General features: G+C 40.4%; 1 protein-coding gene across 2 annotated transcripts in view; it reads right to left on the reverse strand.

The window, feature by feature from the left end:
• Positions 1-1,834: 1,834 nt before the first annotated feature.
• LOC6650761 (circadian locomoter output cycles protein kaput) overlaps positions 1,835-26,379 on the reverse strand; it is a 28,555-nt gene continuing 4,010 nt past the window's right edge. Inside the window, exons 2-8 of one of the 2 annotated variants that reach the window (XM_002072735.4) lie at positions 18,294-18,484; positions 11,109-11,233; positions 6,521-6,610; positions 4,953-5,457; positions 4,032-4,876; positions 3,212-3,967; positions 1,835-2,907 (exon numbers count right to left, since the gene is read on the reverse strand). In XM_002072735.4, coding sequence (XP_002072771.2) covers positions 2,416-2,907; positions 3,212-3,967; positions 4,032-4,876; positions 4,953-5,457; positions 6,521-6,610; positions 11,109-11,233; positions 18,294-18,484 — 3,004 coding nt within the window. In that variant the 3' untranslated portion in view covers positions 1,835-2,415. Of the gene's footprint in view, positions 3,968-4,031; positions 4,877-4,952; positions 5,458-6,520; positions 6,611-11,108; positions 11,234-18,293; positions 18,485-26,379 lie in introns of both variants that reach the window. The other variant, XM_047009503.1, reaches the window with a different exon arrangement.

Raw genomic sequence — 26,379 nt, forward strand, 5'->3', positions numbered from 1 at the left:
GACTGTGTTTTAAGGCCGCATCAAACTAACCAAAAACAAACTAATATTATCAGTTGTCACTTAAAAATGAATTTTACAAATTTCTCCCAAAAGATGCCAAGTCATGTGAGTCATTGATTGTTTTTTATTACAAATTCATAGCGTACTTTTAGGCATAAGAAAACATTTCGTGAAAATTGATACGACATATGAGAAAGTCGCAACTTTTTTAAAAATCAGGCCAATAATTTTTATTCCAACCTTTCATTGTTTTCATAACATTTTAAAATTCTGTAAAATGTGCCTTAAACCAAAGGACAAATTAAAAGATAAGTTTTTCTTTGTCCGATTATTTGATGATTTATTCTTAATATATTAACAAATTCAGATTGAGGAGAATGGTGTCCAAAATTGCAAGGCCTGCTGTTTCAGGACCGAATAGTCAATGTATGCCTTAACTGAACCAAAGGGCCGGTGTTAACTTCGACCTTTGTCTTATTATTTTATATAAAATAAAAACTAGTATTTATCAGTCTAATATTCTTATTAATGTCTGTACCAAATTTGACCAAGATTGGATGACTATAGCTCCCATAGGAACGATCGGTCGAAAACAGTGACTTTTCAGCCTAAATTTGTAGGCCGTTCTATCGCAAATATTGGACTTTTAAGATAAAACGTTGAAGGTAAGGGAAGATTGATAATAAATTTACAGAGGCATAAAAATTTTTATGATTTTTTCTCTTTAATGGGCGACGTTTTAGTTCTGTGACAGACGACAGGGCGTCCTCAGTGCAAACAAATCGCCAACGGGATCAACCATTTGGCTATATCCTTTGCATTTAAAAGGACCATCCACGGGTTGGTCTTGCTACACCTTTATATATAAAATCTCTAAAGGTACATAGCTAAACCTATGTATATATATCCGAAAAATGTCTGAAACAAAAAAATAAGAAATCCCTATTATTCGATTGGCATACTCCTAAATAAAATTTGAACCTGCTCAAAATAAACTACAAAAGTACTTTTTAATCCTGTTTTAAATGCCATAAAATTAGAAATTTTTTTACAACCGGAGAAAGAGATAAACCTACATAAATTTCGCAAATATAGGCCGAGTTACAGATTTGAGAAGATTTAAGAATTATTTCTTGGTTTTATCAAGTAAACCAAGTAAACTCAAGTGTGGCACTCATAAATCACTTAAAAATAATTCGCTTTTTTTAACTTATACAATTTATAGATGTTTTTAAAGAAAGAAGATACAATGTACTATGTTAAATAGGTTCTAGATTTATTTCGCTCTGATTGATTGATTGTTTGGGTAGGCGATGGTACATACATTTTGCTTTCGTTTGTTATGTTTAAGTATTCCTAATAAAAAATCAAGTATTGCCTTCATTGATGGCAGTTGAAAAATTAGCAAAACAAAACGAGTTGTACGTTACAATATTTTGTAGTTTTATTAAATAGATAAAATTTGTTATATTTATTTATAAGTAAATTGTTTTTATGCGGGCGACTAGAAGTTGAAGAAGGTTTTACTGTTCTCACTTTTTAAATATTTATACATCGTACATACACTGGATTAATTTGGGATTACTTAGTTCGATAAGTATTCGGCTAGAAGGAATTGGGGTTTTGGGAAATTGTTGTTACATTGCTAAATCAAATAGGAATCATGAAAATACTTTTATATCTAAATGTAGCTTATTTTATATTAATTATATATATATATGTATTCATACAAGCTTCTGATAGTTATCATCAATCTATTTCCAAGTTAAGCTGATTAAATTTTAACGAGTTTCTCTAAAAGTTTGTTTCTGTTTTTGTTTTGTTTTTATTTTTATTTGCTTCGTCATATGAAATGTAAACAAATTTTGGCGCTATAAACCGAAGCCAATACGATGGATGGTTTATACTTAAATAGAAATAGTTTTATGTATAACTTTACATATTGTTAATGCGAATCTTTGGTTATAACTACAACTGAATCTAAATTTGAATATTATGTGATTCGTTCTTTGTGCATCATGCTTCTGTCAAGTAGTCAGCGGAAGTTCCGGTTACGGTTACGGTTATGGTTATGATTATGGATACATACGTTCAATGGATGCAGGGCAAACCTAGTGTTAAAATTATCACAGTAAAAATAAATAGAATTCGTTCACTTTCTCATTTTCTGGTTTGCGTTATCGAAATCAACTAAGGAGGGAGTAAGACTCAGAAGTGGGTCAATACGGGGGGAGGTGTGTGTGTATAGGGTGTACATTGGGTAATATTTGCATTATTTTATTCTTGTTTCCTCGTCTGATCTGTGATTATTATGGAAGATACGATAGTCATAGTCCACATTTTGGCAAAACTGTTGAACATGGTTGTTTATGTTGGGTGTGTGTGTGCTTCTGGTTGTCTATCAGCTGCACATCTTCACTGGTTCAGCAAAGTGTTGGTCACCTCGGAGAAGGAAAGCAACGGACTGCCATCAGCATAGGCGGCCCCGGCACTTGGCGGCGGGGGAGCGTATGCCAGGGCCGTATGAGCTGTGATATTTGCCGGATATATTAGATGTTGGCCATGCTGGGTTGCTTGATAATGATGCTGCTGCTGCTGCTGTGGCGGCGGCTGCGGCTGCGGCTGATGGAGCTGATGCTGTTTGGAGATCTTCCTTGTGGCTGATATCCCCTCCTCGGCTGCGGCACATATTACCAGTTGCTGATAAGCAGAGGCAGCAACCTCTCTTCCGGTTCCGCCACCGTTGAGTATACTGCCTACACCCGGCAAGGCGACCGGGGATCTAAGTTGAGATCGACTCTGGCTGTCTTCCACTTCAACCAGCTGATGATGCTGCAACGTGTATGCAGCCAGCGGCTGTGACTGTGGCTGTGGCTGCTGTTGATGCGGATGCGGTTGGGCAATGATCTAGGAGGAGGATCGTTACGGTTAGTAGAGTAGGGCAGGCAGGTATTGTAAGTGAAGGGTGCTTGAGTGGTGGAATTGTGTGTGCAATTGCTATCTATCATAATTGTAATCCTAGTCTAGGCTAGCCTAGCCGGGCTTGGTGGCCATGGTGCAAGTGATGGGCATGGGCATGGGCGCCTTGACCCGGGCCCGATGGATGGTGGTGCGGGTGCGGATGATGATAGGTGAAATACTGCGAGTATTGCGTGTAGGAGGCTGGCGACCATACCTCGCTACTATGGGCTGCGGCAGCTGATGCGGCGGCCTCGTGTGAATGCGAATGCGCATGTGGATGCGGATGCGGATGCGGATGATGGTGATGCGGACGATGATGATGATGCGAATGTGCATGCGGATGCGTATGAGCGTGGGCATGATGATGGTGGTGTTGTTGCTGCTGTTGTTGTTGTTGCTGTTGTTGTTGCTGTTGGTGACAACTTGGCGGTTGCTGTTCTGTGCCGGTGCTGCTGTGTGTTGGCATTGAATTGGAACCCACTCCACGAGACGGCTGTTGCTGTTGCTGCTGCTGAGGTGATGTCGTGTGCGATGAAGCCGAGTAGAGGCCAGAGTCATCATGTTGCAGCTGATAGCTCTCCGGGGTTGAGGCACTAGCCGATTTTCCTGACAGATCTTTGGTACCATTCCATTTGGCTGCAGCCGCGGGTTCCTGCTGCTGCTCATAGCCCAGGCCATTGGAAAGCGGCGTAGAGCGTTGCGGTGATGTCGATGAACCGACAGTGCCACCACCACCGCCAGGAGGACGTCCATCCTGCAGACTATTCAGTGGCACCCCACTGGAATGAGTGGTGCCCCACATAAGGACCGTTTGACGCTCGTAGGGATCTTGGCTAGTAACTGGATTCACACCGCCTGCCGCTGTTTCCACTTTCGGTGTGACCGCCAGGGAGCTGCCAACATTGCCATTGGGTGTGGATCCGGCCACCGGCGAGGGTCCATCCGATGAGCAGGATATTACCTCCATCACTTGTGGCGATGACTTGGGCGTCTTGAGGGCAATTTGCTAAAACAAAAACCAGAAACGAATGAGCGCTGCACAAATCAAAATCTCGTTGTAAATGACATACCTGGGGCGTGGAAGTGGGACTACCATAGCCACTGCTATAGCCGCTATAGTACTTGCCAGTTTCATCTTTGGAGGCAATGGCATAGCCATCATAGGAGAGGAATCCATTTGCCGCCACATACGCCGAGGCGGGTGGACCTGAGTGCGGATAGTCGGTGTAATAGCCACCGACAGCTCCTTGCAGCCGATACTGATGGAATAGGTTCTCGCTGACTGGATAGAAAGCATTCGCTGGCATCGAACTGCAGCTGCCCATATACAAATTATCAGCGGCACTTGCATACGGCGAGGTTGTATACATTGGGTTTAAATTGGAATAGGCGGCGGCAACTGCCACAGCTGGATCGGGCAGATACTCCACCACAGCAGGAGCAGGAGAACCCACCAATTGACCAGCCAGTGGTGAGGATTGCTGACCCGCCTGCTGCTGCAGCTGTTGTTGTTGTTGTTGCTGCTGCTGCTGTTGTTGCAGCTTGCGCTTGCTGCGGCAAGTGGATAGAAAATCTCTTAACTGGGTCTTGTAGCGTCGATTGGGACGTGTCGGCGTCACCGGCGGCGGCAGCGAATGGGCAGTAGGTGAGGCACTCGGTGGCACAACCAACTGATCGGCCTCCGAGAAATATGTCGATGCCAGTCCCGTGTCCAAGTAGCTAACCTTAAAGTCCATAGTTCGTTTCCCCAGAAGATCGTGACCTTCTTCGTCCATTAACTGGCGATGCGTGCATATGACAAAATCCGGTTTAGAATTCTTGTACACCAAACGGGAACTGGTCTGGAGCCATTGCCATTCACCGTCCTTCTTCTGATAACGATAGGCAATCATGCCCGAGGCTCCTGTTTTCAGAACTAAACACAAAAAAGCAAACGTCATAATGAATTTTTAGTTGGAGCTGCGAAACTTAATCAATCAGATGAAACTCACGCTCTTGATGGGCGCTGGCCACATAGGCTAGATCATCATAGTGCACTAGATCATAGCCACCCATGTTGACCAGTTCGGCATCCGCATAGCCCAATATATGCTTGCCCCTCTGATCCATGGAGACCAGAGAGAAATCCAATTTGTGCTTCGACTTGAACATGTTCTCCTTGTGCGGTATCTCCAGTAAACTGGGTGGACCAAATGGTGTACAATAGGCAAACAGGGCCAGAGGTGGTTCCTCTGTCTTTCGATTCTGGCCATGCAATATCTTGATGCGTCCCCGTATGTCCAGGCGCAGGAAACCGCTCGTATTATCCAGGAGACATCGAAAACGAACAGTGAAACTCCGTTCCAAGTACAAAGCCTTATCCGGAGCCAGTGTCTCGCTCAGTTGCATGCTGCTCATGTCCGCGGGCAGAAAACTATTCCACAACAGCTGGCGTTGCAGTTCCTCGCGATCCTCCGAATGGACCAATTCGTACACAGATTGATGAACAATGTCAGACTAAAAATAAACAAAAAGAAACCATTTCAGAAAGTTTTAAAATAGACTTAACAGGGATTCTCCGAGGTCAATCAACCGTTTCCTTATTTTCTTTTGGAATAAGTTATTGATTTTATTGGGTCTTTTGTTTGTTCTCTACCTGCGATTCTCCTCCCTCTTGGACTCTCTGGGTCCACTCTTTTTCGGGGCGTATAAATCAAAAAGTGCGCAAATTGAAAATGCGCCCCATGTTGGCCACAAATTGAGACATAAATTCTGCACGCGCCAGAGACAGGAGCTGATGCTGGACCAGGGACAGAAATCAAACAGGGCTACCAGCAACAACAACAGAAAACTTTCTTTCCTCCATTGATAATGATGATGATGATGATGATGATGATGATTTGGCCCCAAATCCTCGATAGCTCTGCTTTTAATTGAGCTGCCAAACGGGGCGTGTCAAGTGCCGCTTTACACATTTACAACTAAATTAAAAACCAAAGCCCAATGAGCAGAAGCAGCACCAGCAGCAGCCCCACAATGTGCAAGATGCAAAAGGAGGGAAATGATGTAGAAAGCTAACTGCAATTTCAATTTCCATTCGACAAGCGCCAATACCATAAAGTAGGCAAAAAAAAAAATCACACAAACACACATACATACATATACACACAAAGACAGAATCAGCAGAAAGGGGCCAAGTTAGGCCCAAAACATGTTGGCCAAAGGCACATGTTCCGGCCACTGAGTCTGTGAGTCTGCTCAGCAGAGCAACTAAATCAAAGAGCCTGATGCTGCTGCGGCTGCTACAGAGTGAGGAAGATGCCACGCCCCTGTCCTGTTCCTGCGATTGCGCAATCCTCTGCTAACCTGATCTGATTTTAATTTATGACTGTTGCAATCGGGACAGCAAATATTTCATAATTCCATCGGGTAGTTTGTTTGTTTTTAGTCAAACTTCCGCTTGAGTTGACCCAAAATCCAAATGCAATTAAAATCAATCAAAATGATGCTCACAAAGAAAGACCCAGCCACAGAGAATAACAGAGGGAGGGAGATAGCAGGCAATACCACCTTCACTTACCTGATGAAAACCCAAATAGCTCTCAATGCTGTGCGTGGCAAAGAAGACCTCGCCTTCGCATGTCAGTATCATTAGAAATCCATTTAGGGCCTGGAAGAAGAAAGAAAAAGAAATGTTGAAAATGATTAAATCAAAACTATGAATTAAATGCTGCTGCTGGCTGGCTGTTGGCCAGAGACACAGAGCAAACAACAAGTAGCCAAATAAAACCCGATATCGATAGAACTCTCAGACAGTAGCTCAAATATGCATTATGAATGAATATGATGGCGATCATTCATTCACAGCCTGTGGCTAACTCTTCTATGAATGAACCGAAGGCAATCTCAACTGAGATGAGCTGAGCTGAACCGAACTGAACCTTGGCGCTAACTTGCGGCTAAAAACGTAATCAGCGCTAAAAGCGGCTCATTTCATTCGAACTGATTCGAGATTCAACCAGGAAATGGTCCGCAATTAAATCAATGAGATGGAAGCATCATTGAAGTCGGGACTCTCTTTTGGTGGTGGCTACTCTTGTTTTTTGGTTTTTGGGTTCTGTTTTATTTATGTAATTGCAGGTTTCATTCATTCACAAAAAAGTTGGAAAAAACAGAAAGATGAACCATTGTAATTAGTCTCATATATAGAAACAGAAACCTGTCGCCTGAAAATCTTTCTTCAAACACAAAAAAAAAATCATGCAAAAGTTTCTATATTCCATAAGTCACTGGATTATTCAGCACAGTTTATTGTTTTAGATTGCATTTAAAGCTGAGTTTTATTAGCTGTTAATGGCCAACACGCATGCGATTTTGTTGTAGTTGTTTTTTTTTTATTTTTTGAACATGGTATTGTTGATTTGGAGTTGGTAGTAGATCGAAGCAACTTGAACTGAAACTGGAACTGAAACCTAAACATTTGGCGAACTGCAAACTGGGCTAAAAGGCCGTGTAACGTGTGAAATTGAATCTGAAGACAAATTTGCTGGTGTTCCATTAGTGCCTAGTCTGCGGTGCTGCAGTAATTAATAAAAACGGAACAAAAAAAAAACAATAACCATATATTTATGTGCATATGTATGTAGAAACATAGCCAAACGGTTTGTAATTAATACGGGCATATTTAAATATCAATTTGCAACCCCGTCCTCGCATCCTTGCATCCTCTGATATACGCATGCTGGGTAACTGCAGCAACTCCTTTCAAGTTGCGAGAGAAAAATGCGCGCGATTGCTGCTAATTACAGAGCAGACCGAATGGTGGACTCTTCTCTGGCTCTACTCCGACCTGTTGTTCGAGAGTTGGCATTAGTCGACATAAACGCTAAGTGGCGTCATCATTTAAAACGCATCAACAGCCCGCAAAGGATATGGATATGGATATGGATATGAATGTAAATGTGAATATGGCGAATGTGAATAAAGAAACTTGGCCGATTGTCATCAAGCCGCAAACGCAAACGCAAACGCACACACACAGCCATAGGCTTCTCACCAACCAGTCCCATGGACTCATCAATAATCGTCATAAAGATCTTTCAGCCAACGGTAGCGACATGTGGCCAAGAGGAGAGGCTGTGTGTTAGCCAGAGATAGCGAACGAGCGAGAGAGAGAGAGAGTTGCATGGTACAGAGGCTGCACAGTGGTAAATCCTAACTAAGCATCCCATAATTGCATTTGAATACTAATTTATCTTAATAAATACAAGGTATTCAAAAAAGGAATATAAAATCTGTTAAAACTTACTCTAGTATTTAGATTAATGACAAGGATATTATCGTGGCCACTAACAATAAGTCTTTTTAAGTTCACATGTCTCCCTACCATCGAAGTACAAATTTGAAATTTAATTCAAAATCCAAAACCTGTTAATGGGTTTTTGGGAAAAGTATGTTATACCCTAAAGCTAATATCAATATCAAGAAAAATTCATTATAGATTTAACAGAATTGTAAGCTAATTAAGCTTAGAAACGTAAACCAAATTAAATTCCTTTTCGCTAATCCTGTTTTTAGAGGATTACAATTTTAGCCTGCAACATACATGTAGTTCTTGATGGCTTTGTAACCACTGTGCAAATGCATTGCCCATTCGTCGGTTTTCCCCCATTTTGTCTAATTTGATTTGATGCTTGCGGGGCACTCTTTTCCTATTTTTGTGTTTTTTGTGGTTTTTCTCTTCATCTTCATCATAAGCCATATAAGCAAGGCAACAAAGAAAGAAAGATTTCTCCACAGTCTAATTGTTTTCCACTTGCTCTGCCCATCTCTTTTGCTCGCCTATTCTTCAACTCCATTTCGGTTTGTATGTGAATGTGCCTGGCCCCACCTGGTGTGGGCTACACTTTATACAAGACATCATCTCGATGGCAACGGCATCGTTTACTCTCGTCGGCGGCGATGAGGATGACGACGACGACGACGACGGCGTCTTCTAATGCGATTTTAATAATACACGCCCGTCTCTCGGCTTGATAGGATGATGGGTTAAAGGAGAAATATGGCTGGCGAGGGGGAAATGCCAGAAGATACTTTTGTATCTTGCATATCAGAGTTTTATAGTTTTGTTGTTTTTTTGATTTGATAAGTTGGCAGCGATTATTTAACCATTTCCTAGCGGTCAAGAAGAAAATCTGACTGGGCAGAGCTTGGCAGATAATCTGCCTGGTTTTGCTTGTCTAGTTTGGCATCCAATTTGGCCATATACGTCTAGATAATTGCTTAATAAAGCTCGTTGGTGAGAGTTGATTATACATACATCTATGTAAAAAGCCTATCCAGCTTAAGTATGGAAATGAAATACAATCTAATGTTGTAAAAGTTTAATTAAAATTAATTAATTTAACCGACTTTGGCTTAGAATGTATGTAAGTCGAAAGTGTTTTTGGCTAAAAAGTGAAGTGAATTGTGTACCTATGAAAGTGCAAGCGAGATGGTTGTATACACACACACACACACTCTTCAGCTGCGTGACAAAACGCCATTTTCTAATGATAATACCGAGTGAGTATGTGACCCAGCGATACAAAAAAGTAAAACTTCCATGAGCAATTGAAAACGGGCAACAGGTAACAAATACCCAAGGTATTAAAACTAAATATGCACACCCCCTCCCCATTCCCCCTCCTTACACACACACACACACATACACTCACCTTTAGCCATAGCTCCAACCCTTTTCAGGCTAGACTGACTAAAAATATGCACGGAAATGCACAATTGTGCAGCCCTGAAGTCGGGCAATTAGCTGCATGTACCGGCCTCTAGCCCCCCTTTTGTACTATTTCTTTTTTTTTATTTTTGTTTTTGCCGGAAAGGCAACAAGAAGAAAAACTTACGGTTTTTGGCTTGCATTCAAAAATGTTTCTGCTTTCTGCTTCTGCTATTGTTACAGTTACAGTGTGTTTGTCGTGTGTGTGTGTGTGTGTGTAGTTTTTCTGTTGCATTCTCCACGCTGCGTATACGTAATGCACATGGACACGAAACTGCAATTGCAATTGTGCATGATAATGTTTTGGGGGTTAGTTCCACATAGACTTTGACATTGAATTGTATGGAGTAATAGCAACGGCAACAACCAACAGCAACACCAACAGCAACACCAACACCAACAAGCAACAACCAACTCGATGGCAAAGCAACAAAAAATGTGGCAAGCGTCTAAAGCGCATGTTGCACAATTGCGTGTGTCTGTCCGTACGTCGGCCACTTGGACCCGTATATTCGTTCGTTGGCCCGAGCTGGGTGAGCTATGTGCACATTAAATTAAACTGTCATGACTGTGACAAGTGCATATGTTGGCGCCTTGGACTACTACAACAACTACTACAACTGCTGCACCGCCACTGCACTTGGACAATACAGAATTTAATTCAGCAAAAACATGCAATTTTCAGAAGCGATGAGGGACTACAAGGGGGGTCGACAATTGACTAAACACACTTTAATCTCGTTAGTCAAAAGCGTAAAAGAGCATATCAAGTTCGTGTTAAAATCATTAGCCTGTTGAAGGAATTCTTTAACGCACATTTTAGACTCTGACTAAACAATTATCATAAAGCTCCTTGTTTCCTATATGATGAGGATAATAAGAAATTCATCTGAAGTTCTAACTTTAAGAGTCTCACCTAGTAAAGTTTATCTAGTTCTAGTGGGTATTATTAAGTCGATCTGAATAAAGGCATGAAATAGTTTTGCTCTCGTTTGTTGCAGCTGCTTAAGCTTGAGGATATTAATTACTAAAATATTAGGCTAACACATGTTCAAGTTCCAATTACGTTAATTAATTTGGACACTTACTAATTGCATACAATTCGTTTTTGTTTCTCCCCTCTCTCTCTCTCTCTCTATCGCTCTCTACTTCTATTTCAGTTTTGCTTTTGTTGTTTTTTGAGGAGGAGGTATTGAAAGTTGAGAAGCGTTTGCGTGTTTCAACGGCATGCTAACAAGCTTTGATTGATTGTGTCCTTTCGATTGGCCTACGAGACTGGGTGATGAAGCCATCCAAATACAAAATACAGCACACAAAAAGGAAATATTGATGAAGATAAATTGCGATAGAGAGAGAGAGAGCGTTGGTCACTTCTCCCTTATATCACTTGACTCACCTGCAGGAACATATCACCATCCAGCAGACCATGCTCGAAGGCTCCCAATTCTCTGGTTCTGTAGCCATCGTGTGCGTGTATATGGGGCAGGACACCATTCTCTTCCTTATCCTTATGCATAACAACTGCAAAGAGCGATTGAAAGAGAGAAACGGAGAGAGAGAGAGAGAGATAGAGAGAGAGTTTGAACAAAAACTTAAATATTTATGAGTAAATTTTTTATTTTATTAACCATAAATAATTTATACACAGGCTCGTCATAAATAACTCGCTCAATTGTTTTACCATAGTAACATAAAAATCCAATACACATACATACATATATATATTTATAAACTTATATATATATACAATAAATATTTACAGCTTGTCGAAAGTACTAAAAATTGTTTATGGTGTCATTGTAATATTTTATGAGTCCTGTTTGTGAACCCTCCACCTCTTACACCCCACACTAAATTCTCCATCCCCTTTATATATCGAAACCCCACCCCCCACTTGCACCATTTTCCTTCGCTTTGCCACCTTTAAGGCGCCTGGCACTGACTCCCAGTATTATGACATTATGCCAAAAGAGAGTATGGGTTGAATGGGTCACAGGAAAGAGGCGAAGGGGGCGAGGGAGGCAGGGGTTTACTACCCTTACTCATACAGACGGAGGCCATTTTTGGGTTTCTTCTCCTTCTGGCTTTATTTTTCCTTTCTGTGTTGTCCTTTATTTTGTTGTTATGTTTTGTTTTTTTTTTATAATAAATTTGTCACAAAAATTGATTTATGCGCGATAAACGATAAAAGAAAATGGAACTTAATATATTTTCACAAATATTAACCTCCACACTAAAGGAAAAATTATAATATAAAACAACAACCCAAAAAAAAAACATACAAAAAAATAAATAAAATATGCCACGGCAGCTGATGTCATAAATTATGATTTTTATCTGGAGCGCAAATGGAAAAAATAAAAAACCCACAAAAAAAAAACAAAATTAACTAAACTAAAACTAAACCTAATTTACGCATGGCAAACCTTACCAAGAACCACAAAATGCAACCCCTAGCCAAGAGGCTTCAATTTCAATTAGCAGCTTTTCAGAAAAACCAAAAAGAAAAGCAAACCCCAGCCAAGTCCTGTAAATTATTAACATAACGAAGTTCGTGTACACTTTCTAAGATTTTGTGATTCTATTAAAGATCCTTGAATAGCATCCCAGCTGGATAGCAGGAAATGGCGAAGTGAATTTAAAAAATATTTCTAAATACAATTGCCTGAACCATATATGTATAAGAAATGGATAATATTAAATAAAATCGTTCTTAGTAAAAATCTTTCTTGTAGAAATCTTTGTTGATATAATGAATCTAGAAAATATGAAATTAATTCGTTGAATAGATTTAAATTTCAAACTCTTTTTGGTAAGGGTATAAAAAGAAAGTTAAATACTTGAACCCATTGGGGCTGATGGATTCGGTTGAGTTGGACACTTAGTCGCCTTGGTGTAATCTCTGCCAGGCTTGGGCTTTTTATCAAATTAACCAAAGTGCCCGACCTGGAGAGTCAAGCGGCAGGCGAGATTGTTCATTTCAGTGAAAGTGCGATAAACACACAAACAGTTAGCATGAAAGAAGTAAGCCAAAGGAAGGAAGGAAGAGGTCCTAGGACTGCCAGGGACTAGGCAGCAAGCCCTCAAGACCAGGGCCTAACAAATTGCATCATATATACGCATGTGCGTGTAATTTCTGTGGCCAAGACCAAGTATGTAATTATTCATAATTTAATTAGGCTCAGTTTACATTTCGTTTTTTATTGTTGCTGTCGTTGTTGCCGTGGTTAAAATATGCGAATGTACACAATATATTTTCATATATTCCTCCTTTTTTTTAGTTGTTGCTTTTTATTTTCCTTGTTTTACGTGCATAAACCCATTTAATTAAGGTAACAAATCTGCTGGCATTTAAGGCACATTTAATTTCATTTTTTTTTCTCTTGTTCTTGCTCCTTTCTGTTTTTTTTCTGTGTTTTATTGCATCAACTAATAAAATACACTTTTTCTGGATCAACCCTCGCTCTGGCCATTAAAGTAGTTGTTGGAAAATAAAACCACCACCAAAAAGCAAAATCCAAAAAAAGAAAACCAAACGGATGGAACTAAATTAACAACGGTGGATGAACTTGGCTAAATCTTGCACAAATCTCTGCTCTCGCTCGCTCGCTATACGCCAAGGGGGCGTTTCCAACAAAATGGCGGAAAAGCGTGCGCAGACCTGGAAAACTCAACAAGGAATAAGAAAAGAAGAAGAAGAGGCAGCAGCGGAAAATACAAACAGTGAAAGAAGACCGAAAAATGATACTGCGCCATAATCGCCATATACCATTGCACCAACTCACTAGATACACCGAGAATGGGGATCCAATTATGCTGACGGGGGCACGGCCCAACTCTGAGCCCTCTGCTGAGCTTCTGAGCTTCTGAGCTGGTGGTGCCGGCACGACATGGTGCAAAATAATAATAAATAAAGTTAAAAATTTTCTGACATTTTTGGCAAATATTTTCTACCATGCCCCGACATAAGGCAAATATGTCAGGTAAATGTCAAACAGAAAATTGATTGAAAAACAAAAGAACTGACATCCAACCTGTCACTATTGACACAGGGCAAACACGGTTAGAAAGAGATACAACTAACACGAGAGAGAGAGATAACCACTTTGTGAAGGGAGTAGTACTTAGCCCGCTTTAAAGCCCCTTTAAAATGCTTAACTTAGGCCCCAGACATAGTTTTGACTCCTCTGCATTTCAATGCTCCGATGAAACCTACGTAAGTCACGCAATGTTTTGTCTGCTTCGCAGTAAACCAAAAACAAGGAAAAATAATCAAAAGACAGAGAGTGAGAAAGAGAGAGAGGGAGGGAGAGAGAAAGACTAAACCTAAACAGCTGAGCATTGGCCGGCGTGACAATGTGACGCCTCCTTCTATAGCTGAATACTCATCGACCAGGTAAGCACTTGCCTGCTGCATTGCTGCTTACCTGGCTGCCTCAATTGACTGACTGATTGCATGTCCGCCTGCCTGCCTGCCTGACTGCCATTTATTCATTGTCTGAGTCCAAAAAACAAGCAGAAACTGGAGCAACGCACGAAAATTGCCCACAAAATGCTATGTAGTTAGTATGTTTATAGGTTAAGAACTAAGCCTTGGCCTGACACATGAAAATACTCGCCGCCCTCCCCACCACCCATTTACTATCTATGCACCACCCAATGGGTGGATGACCTTGCTACTTGCCACAACTGCAATTTCAGACTTCCCATCTCATGTGACCAATAATATGCTTAACCATTTCCACATGGAAATTACATTTGGACTTTTTTTGTCGTCATCTCCAAACGTCTTCCCACGATGACGACAAAAACGAGATCAAAAACCAGTTGGTATACCCATGTACAGGTTCCACAACACACACACCACTCCTTCCCAGTCAAATGTAATCAAGTAATGGCATTAGGTATGCTTTTTGTTTCTGTTTTTTGCAGAAAAAGGGGGGCAAATCATATTTCAATCGTGTGTGGGAACATTTTAGTTGCAAGAACTGATGGACCAGTAAGACATTAACTTTTGGCAAGAAGATGAGCCGATTTAAATGTAAATAATTTGCAAAATCAGTTAATGTATGCCGCAAATGATTTTGTTTATTTTTGGATTTCCAAACATACATACATACATGAATCAAATATCGTTTGACTTATGTACATACATCTGCTGGGTGGCAAATGATAATCATACACTACCAGAGCCAAATAGATAACTTTTATAGCCACAATTGACTTGCCTAATTAATTATATTTAAGGCCCTGTTAATTTATCCTCCATAAGAAGTTTGCTTAATTAAGCATTTGGATGATTATTGTAACAAAAATAACTCTGATACATCTACTTCGAGACCTCTTGTTAATTGAAATAGTTTTTCAAGATATTTCCGAGATCTGGGTGTACATACGGACGGAAGGACGGACGGACATGACTGATTAAGAATTTATATACTTTATGGGGTCGGAAAAGCTTCCTTCTGCCTGTTACTTACACCCTATGGGTGTATGGTATAAAAGAGGATTTGAAAATGATTCGACTAAGTTATAGTTAAACAATGGTAAACGCTATACCGAATAACTTTTGAAGATTTTTGAAATCATACATTATACATATACATAAACATACATTTTTTAAGCCTTAGAGGGATTTCTAGCAAAAATAAAGAAAGAAAAAGAAGACATTCCATGCACTAATTATTTCCTCCCTTTTCAATTCAACTATTTCTGTTGTCCTTAATAAAATGTTGTAGGACACTTTTAATGGCAATTTATGTTTCTGTAATTTGAAAAATATAACACAAATTTGACTATCAAAAACGTTTTATTACTTTGCCCATTTGTATGGGGGATGGGGTGGGTGTGTGTGTGTTTGGGGTGGTCGCGTGATGGCAGGAGCGAAAGTACGAGTACAAGAACTAACTATCAATATAGTGGCGAATGGGCAAGGGCAAAAATAATGCTGTCTTTGGCAGTTAATTACGCAACTCATCAATTAGAGAGTTAGACCCATTGCTCAAGACGGGTTAGAGACCACAACCGAACCAACCAAACAGACCAACAGACCGAACGATCCTTGGATCAAGAACCTGCCCTCATCGCATTGGAGCACATTAAAAATGTACAAATTGCGCGTCTTAACAATTATTGCCTGACCAATAAGGTGGCCAGCAATTATGGCCCTTTTAGATAGCAGCACTTTTTCTTGTCAGTTCTTACTTCCCCTCCCAGTGCAGCACTCTCCCCTTCTGGCCCTAACCCCCCTCATAGATTCACTCTCCCCTATAGCTAGAAAGACAATGGGCCATTAGCAGCGCGCTTTAATTATTTAGTTTGAAGCAAAAACCGAAAGAGAGCAAAAAAAAAAGAAAATGAAAATGCCAAGAAGGGCGCAAGTGGGGCGTGGTACATATGTACATTATGTACTTGGGATACATAGTGTGGCAAGAACCACACACTACTGTGAGCCATGAGCTTTGCTTTTCAGCACACACACACTTTTTGTATAGAGAAAACGTTTTCGTTTTGTTTTTCTTTTTGGTTTTCCTTCCTTTTTTCGCTTTGTTCGACAAGCAAAAGTTTTGCGCAAGTCAGGGTCAACAACTGGAGCCCCTACTGGGATGCATACTGCAAAGGGCCTCGTAGGGGCGCAAAGCAGAAGTTGAATTGTCTGCCAGCCACCGAACTCTCCCCCCTAATCTATGTATATAAAAAGATATACATATATACATACATATAAGCACATAAAACAGACTAAGATGTACAAAAGTTTTCCTTTCTCCAGCAGCCGTCGACAATCTGTAATCAATTTTAATCGTTTTGAGTGCTTCCTGACTAAAATGCCTTCGACTGACTACCTCTACCTACCTACCTAATCTCTCCCCAAGAAAACCAAATAAACAAAACAAAAAAGGACACACGCCAAATCGAACAAAGTATTAAACCCATTTGCCCCATTGCCGGTGCCGGAGACGGGCCCAGGTTCGATTGTGAGAATGTTTCAAGGCAAACATACACTAATTGTAAATTAAATGATCCTGATAATATCCGAAAAACATCTAGACAAACAAATAAAAACCAAATGAAAACAAACTTTGACCTCTGTCCACCCCCGGACAATGAACAGGGGACCACTCCTCGGGCCACACGCCGCAACGGTTCTGGTCCATTAACCCATCGTCGTCGCCGTAGTCCCTGTCCCCTTCCTTGTCCTCGTCGGCGTTCTCATTCTCGTCATCGTCATTGTCATTGTCATTGCAGAGCCGCGTGGCGGCTTCCTTTGAGATTCAAGTTGGCACCAGGAACCAGGAAAGGAAACTAATGTTTATATTGGCTTTTCAACCAAACAAAAATGCAACGGATGACACGTGCCAGGAGACCAGGAGACCAGGAGAATTGCTGCTGCTCCTTTTGCTACTTTTTTGATGAACTTCGTTTGACCGCTAATTGTCAAAATATTTACTCAAGTATTGAAAAAATCGAAACAGAAGGAGGAGTAGTAGCAGAATGGAATTTGAATGCTATATTAGGAGTGGTTTTGGGGTTGCTAGTGTTATTCTGGGGGGAGGGCGTGTTCCAGCAAAGAGTCTCTTGTTTTGCACTTAAACTTAATTAATGCCAATTTTCAGCAATAAAGCAATTAAATTTCTGTTGCTCGTAAAACAAAAGCCAAAAAATGAAAGTGCCAATGAACCGACAATCCGCTCTCCGATAATAAAGTCATCAAGGCAAAAAGTTTATTGCATTGTTTTAATTCATTTAAATTAAAACAAATATTTATATGTAGCCACACTCCCCCACCATAAATAAAGAAGACTTTGGCGAGGTTTACCTAAGCAAATTTTGAGGAAAACAGCCTTTCTTAATATTGAATTGAAAGTTCTACTATTAGGAAAAATTTTACTTGAGAAGATCCTTAGTAATTTACACAAAACCTTCTCAAATTTGTTTTTAGCAATACAAAGTTGATTAGATTTATTTGAAATTCCAATTGATTTCAGGTATTAAAGTGGACACTATATTAATGATTCCTTAATTCTAGTTCTATTTCTTTAAATATTAAGATATATAGTCAAATGAGATCTTTCAAATTTAGTTGTTTATAAACTCCCCAACTTATTAAACGAACCTCGCAAGCAACTGTTATACATATGTTCTCATCCATAAACAAAAAAAACGCAATAATAAATAAAGACTTGGTAAAATATTTGTCTATTTGTTCCTTTCTTGTTCTACCTTAATCCGTCAGTGGCACTAATTTTGCCACGTGCGTGAGTCCTGGCGCTGACTCATAGTTCTATCTCTTTCTGTCTTTGTCTCAGTGACTCGTAGTCTCTCACTCTCATTCTGCCCCCTTTGTCGCCATCCCCCTGGTGTGGCCTTTGAAATTAGTTTTGAATCATTTATGAGTCATGTTTTTAGGGGCTCGGTGTAACTTTCCATTCCTTCTCTCGTCCCCCGCATCTTCCCATACCCGTTAGACACAAAGTAGAGTGTGTCTTAGAGCATAATCGATTTAATAGCTAAAAATGTTACGCGCCTTATGGTCCTTGAGGGGTTTTCCCCTAGTATTCCTGTATCACTCTCACTCACTTACCTTGAAAATAACTTTTGGTTCTTAAATAACTAACGGACAGCCTTAATATGCTCAGTCGATCCAATTTGCTCAATATATTCTGCTCGAAGGGCAACAGCGAGGCAAGCAGATCCAGTTCCGCGTTGAGACGCTCGCGATGCCGTTTTGATGGATTGCTCTTTGTGACGCCATCCTTGGGCGGTGGTTTTAGGCTGCAACACAATATGGAAAAGAAACAAAAGGAGGAAAACGTATGAGAAAAATTACAAAAATTTAAAGCAGCAACACAAAACGAACAATTTTCATGCATAATCAGGGTTGGGGTGGCTAAGAAGAGAGAGAGAGTCCGGAATGTTGCCGCCACCAGCTGACGTTCATGCGTCATGGAAAAGGTCAAAATTATTAATTGCATTTATCAGTTTACCCAAAAACTCAAACGAGAATGGCAATGGTCAAAATTTTTACAAAACTCTAGGTGAAAATCCACCCCATGGCCTAGGAGGATGGACACACGCGGTTCTTAGTCATGGTCTCTTGGTGGTGGTATAATATCTATTTGAAAATCGATTAGACAGGCCCACTTGATCAGTTAATTAAATGTGGGAAAAGGATGCCGAGATGCAGACAGAATAAAAGAGAACGAGCTAATTGCATAAGATACGTTAGAGGGGAATTCAATCATTGAGACATATTCTATTATATATCACAATACTTTTCTAATCCGCAAACAGCAATTCATAACTTTTCATTAATTTCCCAAAAATTAGCTTAGATCCTTAGGAATAACATCTTTATATCTTTTAGTAGGCAGATATAAACCATATTTAATACCTAACAAAGAGAAATATGATGATAAGAAAACTGTAATTGTAATTCTAATAGTAGATAAGCATTCCTAAAATATATGTCATTTTTGTATAGGTAAGGAATTGAGGTATTTATGTAGATACCCATATTGAATACACGTTTATGGAGTCCCTTAGTGTTTGGCCAATGTATTGTATTCTTTTTGATTTGACCCTTTAATAATTTCCGCGAATCAAATCTTAAAGATAAAAGATTCCTACCAGACGGAACTGGACAAATTAGAACTCAGCTGCAATCTGTGGTCGGTCCAATTAAATGCCATAAAATGCCACAATCCAACACAAACATACCTACAGAAATGCCATAGTAAATCTCGTCACACTGATAGCACGTAGGAAAAGAGGGGATTGTGAAGGGGCACTGGGCCAATAAAACTCATAAATGCATTTATGATGGTTGTCCAGGTTGACTTGGGTTGGCTTGGCTTGGGTAAAGCTTGCCGCTAATTCATCATTATCTTGGCTGTAAGCGGATAAGTCGAGCAAATGGACATATTTCATTGCAGAGGATTTTCCTCTCTCTCTCTGTCTCTCTCATTGTCTAACTCTTTCTCACTCTTTATGTCTGATTGTGTTGTCTGTCTCTTTTGGACGGTCTTTGAATTTGATGTGTATTATTTTTAATCATATTTTGTCTCATCATTTTCATTGACATTATTACAAAGTTAATTGCGGTAATTAAATATAATTACTGTTGTAATTTATGAGCCCCCGACCCCTTTCATGGCCATATTGGACGTATCCCCTACACACACACACTTACACATACCTTTGCCCTCTGTCCCTCCCTCCCTCTTACTAGTTTTTTGTCACTGTTAAAGAATTTGTTGTGTTTTTTCCATTGTTTGTATGAGGTGCTTTTTGTCGCTTTGTTGTAGTTTTGAAAAGTTTTTTGCTTGGTTGCACACACACATACACATACATACAGCCCTCGGACCTAGTTCTCCTAAGGACATTGCAGGACATTGTTTGGCGTTAAATTAATTGGCTGATGGCTGATGGGATGTTCGTTTTTTCCTTCTCGTCCTTCTCTTAGTGTTTTTTTTTTCTTGTCCTGGTAATTGTCACTGGCATGTCCGTTTGATGTCAGCCCCAACCGCACTCCCGGATGGGACAAGGCGACATGTTCCTCAAATTGTTCCAGTCCCCAATCCGATTCATACATGTAGGTACTTACATACATGCCGCAAAGGTGTCGTCGTCCCAACCAAATCGGAATGGAATGCAAAATTGTCGCCACAATTGAAGCTCCCCATATACCACGAGTTACCGCGAATAGATGGCATCTCAACCATTAATTTATTTAATTAAATAAATGCAAAGAAACTTTTTAACCAAATTATTGGTCTCGCACTTGAGAACCAAAATGAGGGATAAACGGTTAAAATTGGTAGACCAAGGCAACCTGGCAAATAACAAATTGGGTTGTGGGAGCTGAGTCTTCGTTTTGATGACTTATAAGTACCTATGATTATAAATATTGACCGATGATGATGAAACCGTTAGACGCATTGGAATGCAAAAGATAATTTCAAACGATTTCTTTTTTCGTTTTCTTGCTTTCGATTCGTTTTTTATTTTTCTTGCTTGCAGTCATTCAAGGGCCTTGTGCAAATTACGAGGACGAAACAAAATTAAGGCCCGGACTAAATTGAGGGCATTGCGGTAGATAGTTTTTTGTATTTTCGCTGAATAAAATGTATAATTTTCTTATTATCTACACAGAAAAGAGAAAAAGAAGCAGAAAAAGAAAAGACGCAGCAACGGTAACTGGCAAAATAGGAGAGGAGAAAGAATACGAAATGAAATGAGAAGAAGAAATAAAATGAATTCCATAAACAACTTTCCAAAAAGAAGTTAAGGGTGAGAAGGAGCTGGATGGAGCTGGGCCCATTTCTTTTGTCTAAAGAGCTTGGGGAGGGGGAAGGGAGGTGGTGTCGAGACCCATAAAAACGTCGCAAAGAGAAACATTGTGAAAGAGGGTGAAGAAGAAGCATAGCAAAAGAAGGCGAACAAAGGATAAATGCATGTGGCTCCTTGCGAAAAAGTTTCAGCCCCCCAAAAAGCCATTTTTATTTTTCCTACGACTCAACAGAACATAGTCGTCGACGTCGTCTTTGCGTCGTCGTCGTCGTCGCTGCCGTTGCCGTCGCCATTGCCATCGTCATTTCATTACATTTTCTCTGCATTATTTTTGCCATTTTCTTTTTCAGTTTCTTCTTTTTTCCCCTTTTCCCAGAGACCATTATGAAATGAATTGCTTTTAAAGAAATTACATTGGAGGTTGGTTGAGCGGAGGTTTTTGGATTAAAGATAGGGCAAGAGAGAGTCTTTGGGGAGAATTGACACAAATTGCCACCGGATTTTATATTTTTGGGGCCGCCTTCTATGCCACGCCCTTGAAAAAGCAAAGTCCTAGAATACAAATCCCGCTGCACTGACGCCCAACACGTGGCCCGGGGAGTAGGAGTAGGCGTTAGTAGGATGCATTCCTTCATTGGGGTAAGCCGGTATTATCATCACACATTGTTGTGGCTGTTTTGCTGTTGTTGCTCGACACGCAATCCTTTTGGAGCACATCAGAGAGGGGTATATGCCGGGCGGGGCGGGATACATGCATGCAAGGCATTATTACGCATACGCAATGTGGGCCTCTGCGGCCGCCCCGTGTTCTGGCTTTCGTGTTGATCTTTGCATGCTCAATTTGGCGCCAAAAATCGCAGCAAGCCGTTAGTCCACACCATGTCAGCAGACACTCATTCATTCACCTCATCCGCTCACTCACTCACTCACTCATTCATTCGTTCATTCATCAGCATATGTACGTATGCTCTCCCTCACTCTCGCTCTCTCTGCTTTTTTTGTCTCTGTTTCTAGCCCAAGTGGCGTATGCGTGATGCGTGCCGCGACTGCATCGTCTCGTCTGGTTACCACACAAAACGCAAAGTGGCGTGTCTCCATGTCCAAAAAAAAATCCAAGAAAAAAATGAAACAGTGAAATACATATATATCGAGCAGCGTAGGCGTCAAAACGCAACAATTACAACAACAACACGACCACTTTTACTGCATGCCACAATTTTTCCCCCTTTGTGTTTTATTTTTGCAACTAATTTGATTTTGCATGCGGCTTGGTCACTCTTCAGTTAGGTAGGTCAATGTTTGAACCAGTTCTATTCCAAGGAAATGCCTGTCTGGATTACTATAGCTTCAGAATCGAAGCATGAATGTAGTTTAAAGACGCAATCAGTGATATGTGAACGAAGAAATATTTGCTATGTTATATCGAGTTTCCTTTTAATACTAAACATAAAGTAGTCATCCAATAATCCTTAAATCAGCACTTAAAGCAGTCAAGAAGTACTTGTCACATATGTATCTATCTAGTTAAGCTTCCTCCTTGTGTGTATTATCTCACTGTTATTATCTCATCTCGCATTGCCTGTCACTTTGGCATTTTCTTTAAAAATGTCACAATTAATTGAATTTGCATATTTGGCGAATGAAAATGTCAACACACAAAGGCTGACCGACCGAAATGTCAAAACAAACAAAGTTAAGCGCCATTTAAAAATCGCAAGAGAGTAAAAACAAGAAGGAGAAGCTGTCAACTCGCAGGGCACAAAGAACAGAATCGAACCGCTACCAACTTGAGTTGATTTGGGGCGAGTGTGAGTTTGGGATTCGAATCGAATCCACTTAAAAGAGATCACACAGTGAACACTTGCTTTTAATCTATGGACCACTTAATGGATCTGCGCCAAATTCACGCATAAATTTAAAGCTGTAAAAATTAACAAGGAGCGGGTCAGAGAACCAAGTCAAAGGAGCCAACTCATTAATTTTGTCAACCCAAAAGAAGAGCCCCAACCCCAGGGAGATCCAGCCACAAAAGACGAGAGAATCGCAGTAGCTGGCATCGCAGCACAGAAAACTACAAAACGATCGCGCAACTCTGTCAAGATAACAACAAAAAGGCAACACCAAGAGGAGGCTGCAACATCACGGCTCTGAGTCAGAGTCAGAGTTGGAGTTGGACTTCGAATTGGAGTTGGGGTTGGGGTTAGGGGGACAGAGAGGTTCACGGCCCAGACTAATCGTCAGTAGGTAGAACTTTTGAATGGAATTAAGTTGTTAACGCATTATTTGCATATTTAGCCAAGTTGCCGGTTCGCAGGTTGCTAGTTGCTTGCAGTTTGCCATCTTCATTTGCATATTAATTGTGCAAAACAATTTTAAAAGAGCTCCAAACCGAAAACGAAACATTCAAGTGACACTCGAACATGGTTTAAGCCCCACATTTTCGCCTCCTCGCTCTGGCCCTTTCTCCTTCTTAATGAAGTGATAAATGTTATTGCCAAAACTTAAAGAGAGGCCGCTAAATCGACTTCTATGGGAACTACTAAAACTACCAAATGTCAAAATATTTATAACAAAACAGGCTATAACAGGACAAGGAGAGGAAGAGTAAAAGAGAGAGAAAAAACTAAGTTTTATGATCTCGAGCCGAAAACAAAACGACAAAGGCAATTGCAATTTTTGTAGCCAACAGATACAGTACATAAATTTATACCGAATAACGTCAACTATGCCGCCAACAACAGCAACAACAGCAATACCAGTGGCAACAGCAACAACAACAACAACTGTGGGGCAAAGGCAACTCATTTATTTTATCGATTAAACATTTTTGCGATTCGCCTAGCGGAATCTTTGGGCCCGAGCAGCGGCAGTGAAATTTAGTTTTTGTTGTTTTTTTTTATGTGTGCGCTTTGGCTAAATGTATCTACTACTGACACACACAAACACACACACACACACATAGATATATATTGGCCCGCTTGGTAGTCTCGTTGTCGGGGGGCAAACTTTGAGAACCTTTTGACAGCTGCGAAAAGCTGCCGAAGCAGCAAAGGAAGGAAACTAGCCGGGTTCCACCCTGCTTTCTATATATGTACATATATCTGTATATGTACAATCATGTGTGTATGTATGTAGGTACATACATATGTATGTAAGTAGGTGGGCGCGGCTTTTTTTCCCTTTTTTTTTTGGTTTTTTGCTGGGGCTGATTCCCGTTCTGGGTCTCCACGAAGCGCTAATGATGCGCATTTGCCATTGGCATTAATCACATTTATCATTTATTCATACGGCATAATTATAAAAATTATTTTTGATTTTACAAATCGAAACGTGCAGCAAACGGTAAACGTAATCCAGCAAATATAGACACAACAGACTGTTTTAAAATGAAACAACGAAACTTAAATACACTCAAATAAAAACTTATTTTACTTGAACTGTCAGTTGCTTTTTAGTTCTTAGAGAAACCTTTTACAATTGGTACGAGCTATGCAAAAAAATGTTAAAAGATACCGACAATAAGAAGATTAATAATTGGAAAATCCCAATGGTTTTAATAAACAGTTTAATTAAGTTAATAAGCAAATCTATTTCATTTTTCAAATCAAATAATGGAGTATCGAATATGATTAAACTAATACAGAGTCTTAACGGTAAACGGTTTAAAACGGAGGAGAGCATCTAATAGACAACTCGATTCTATAACACTTACAAAGAAGTATACGCTGTATCAAAAATGTATAAGGTTTGGATAGTTTTTAAAATCCTAGCTTTTAAGAGTCCTAAAGCATAATGCTTATCCTTGTTGGCCAGGGTATATCAACTATAGTTAGTTAGCGTAACTAAATGTACAAGAACAAAGCGAATGAAAAGTATCACCTGCTTGGGTCGAGACGCCGACATCCCCCTACTACAGCTACAACCAGCCCGATCCGACGACCCCGACGCCCCCCCTCTCTCTTTCTCTATGTCTGTATTTAGTTCTATCCACTCTCTTTCTGTTGAGCGGCAGCGCTCCACTTCAGCGCACACTCAAAGGACACAGCAGAGTGCGTCCTGGCTGCACCTTGGGGTGGATTTTTTTTATGGAACGCTTTTGGTTAATTTGAAATTCTTTTGTTTTGCTTTGGCTGGCCCGAAAACGGCAACAACAAAATGTTGAAAACAAAAACAACTACAAAAAAACTAGGCGCAGTCCTTCTATAGGGGGGAGTGGGGGCGGTTAAGGGGGGTGTCTGCCAGCCCAAATGCAGGTGGTCAATTCTTTTTCCTCAACATATATATATATATATGTATATATGTATTTTTGGTGGCTTATGGATTAGTAAGTTGGGTTGGGTTGAGTTTAGGCACGGGCTAGGGTTAAGGTTTGGTTCTGAGTTCACTGACTTATTACTCCTTTTATCCAGTTGTTCGTTGCCTTCAATTTTTTGCTTTAGTAGGCTGATCCTGATCCATTGATCCGTATGCCAGACATTTGAGCCATTAAGAGGCAGCAGCTTAAATTGTAAGGTCTAAGCGTTTTAACACCTACCGATTTGGCCACAGCCCTGAGCAGAAATGGCAACAACAATGTTGCTCAAATGGAGGCGAAATGAATGACAGACAGAGACAGATAGCGCACGGGGAGAGAAAGAGGGAGAGAGCGAGTGTATGTAATGGCCGCCCATTGCCACACCACCCATCTTTCGCCTCTCAGCTTGGGCATATGGAGCAGCACTATTTAGGCTTCGATACGCTGCATTACGCAATGGTGTTAATTACCAACACACGGACAAAAACACAACTCAAACCCAGCGAGATGGCCCAGCCAAGAAGGAGGAATGGAACAAAAACTCATGCATAGGCAGATGATAATCGCTGCAAACGCTGCAAAGAGCAAGCCAAGCGAACGTAAAACGGTTAGACAAAAGACGTTAGAAAGGCATCTAGCCATTTTGCCACAAGATGTCCCCAATAGAAATCCATCGAAAGATAACATATTGGAGGCAAATTAATATACTGACTCATCTCTCTTTATTTTATCCTTTTGTGTGGAATTTTTCTAAAGGAATTTCCCAATCATATCTATGCCTCATCTTCCATAATTAGCTGCAATGTTTCATGTAATACTTTTAACCCTATGTGAACCGACCGACCGATGGTGTTGTTGAAAGGGCGCAGGCGCAACTAATGGACAAACCCTCCACTATCAACCCACCACCAGCAACATCACTCGCAGACCTCGCAGGGCCAACTGTTGTCATTTCGTTTGACCAACATTAAATGAACTTTTTTATGGTGCTATATGCCTCCTCCCGACTTTGCCATAGAGTATCATACTGGCCATATGGTCATCTGGTTCGAGTCAATTTTTCAATTTATGCCTTCGAGGCGAC

Source organism: Drosophila willistoni, chromosome 3R (assembly GCF_018902025.1).
Source record: "Drosophila willistoni isolate 14030-0811.24 chromosome 3R, UCI_dwil_1.1, whole genome shotgun sequence".
Classification (NCBI taxonomy): domain Eukaryota; kingdom Metazoa; phylum Arthropoda; class Insecta; order Diptera; family Drosophilidae; genus Drosophila; species Drosophila willistoni.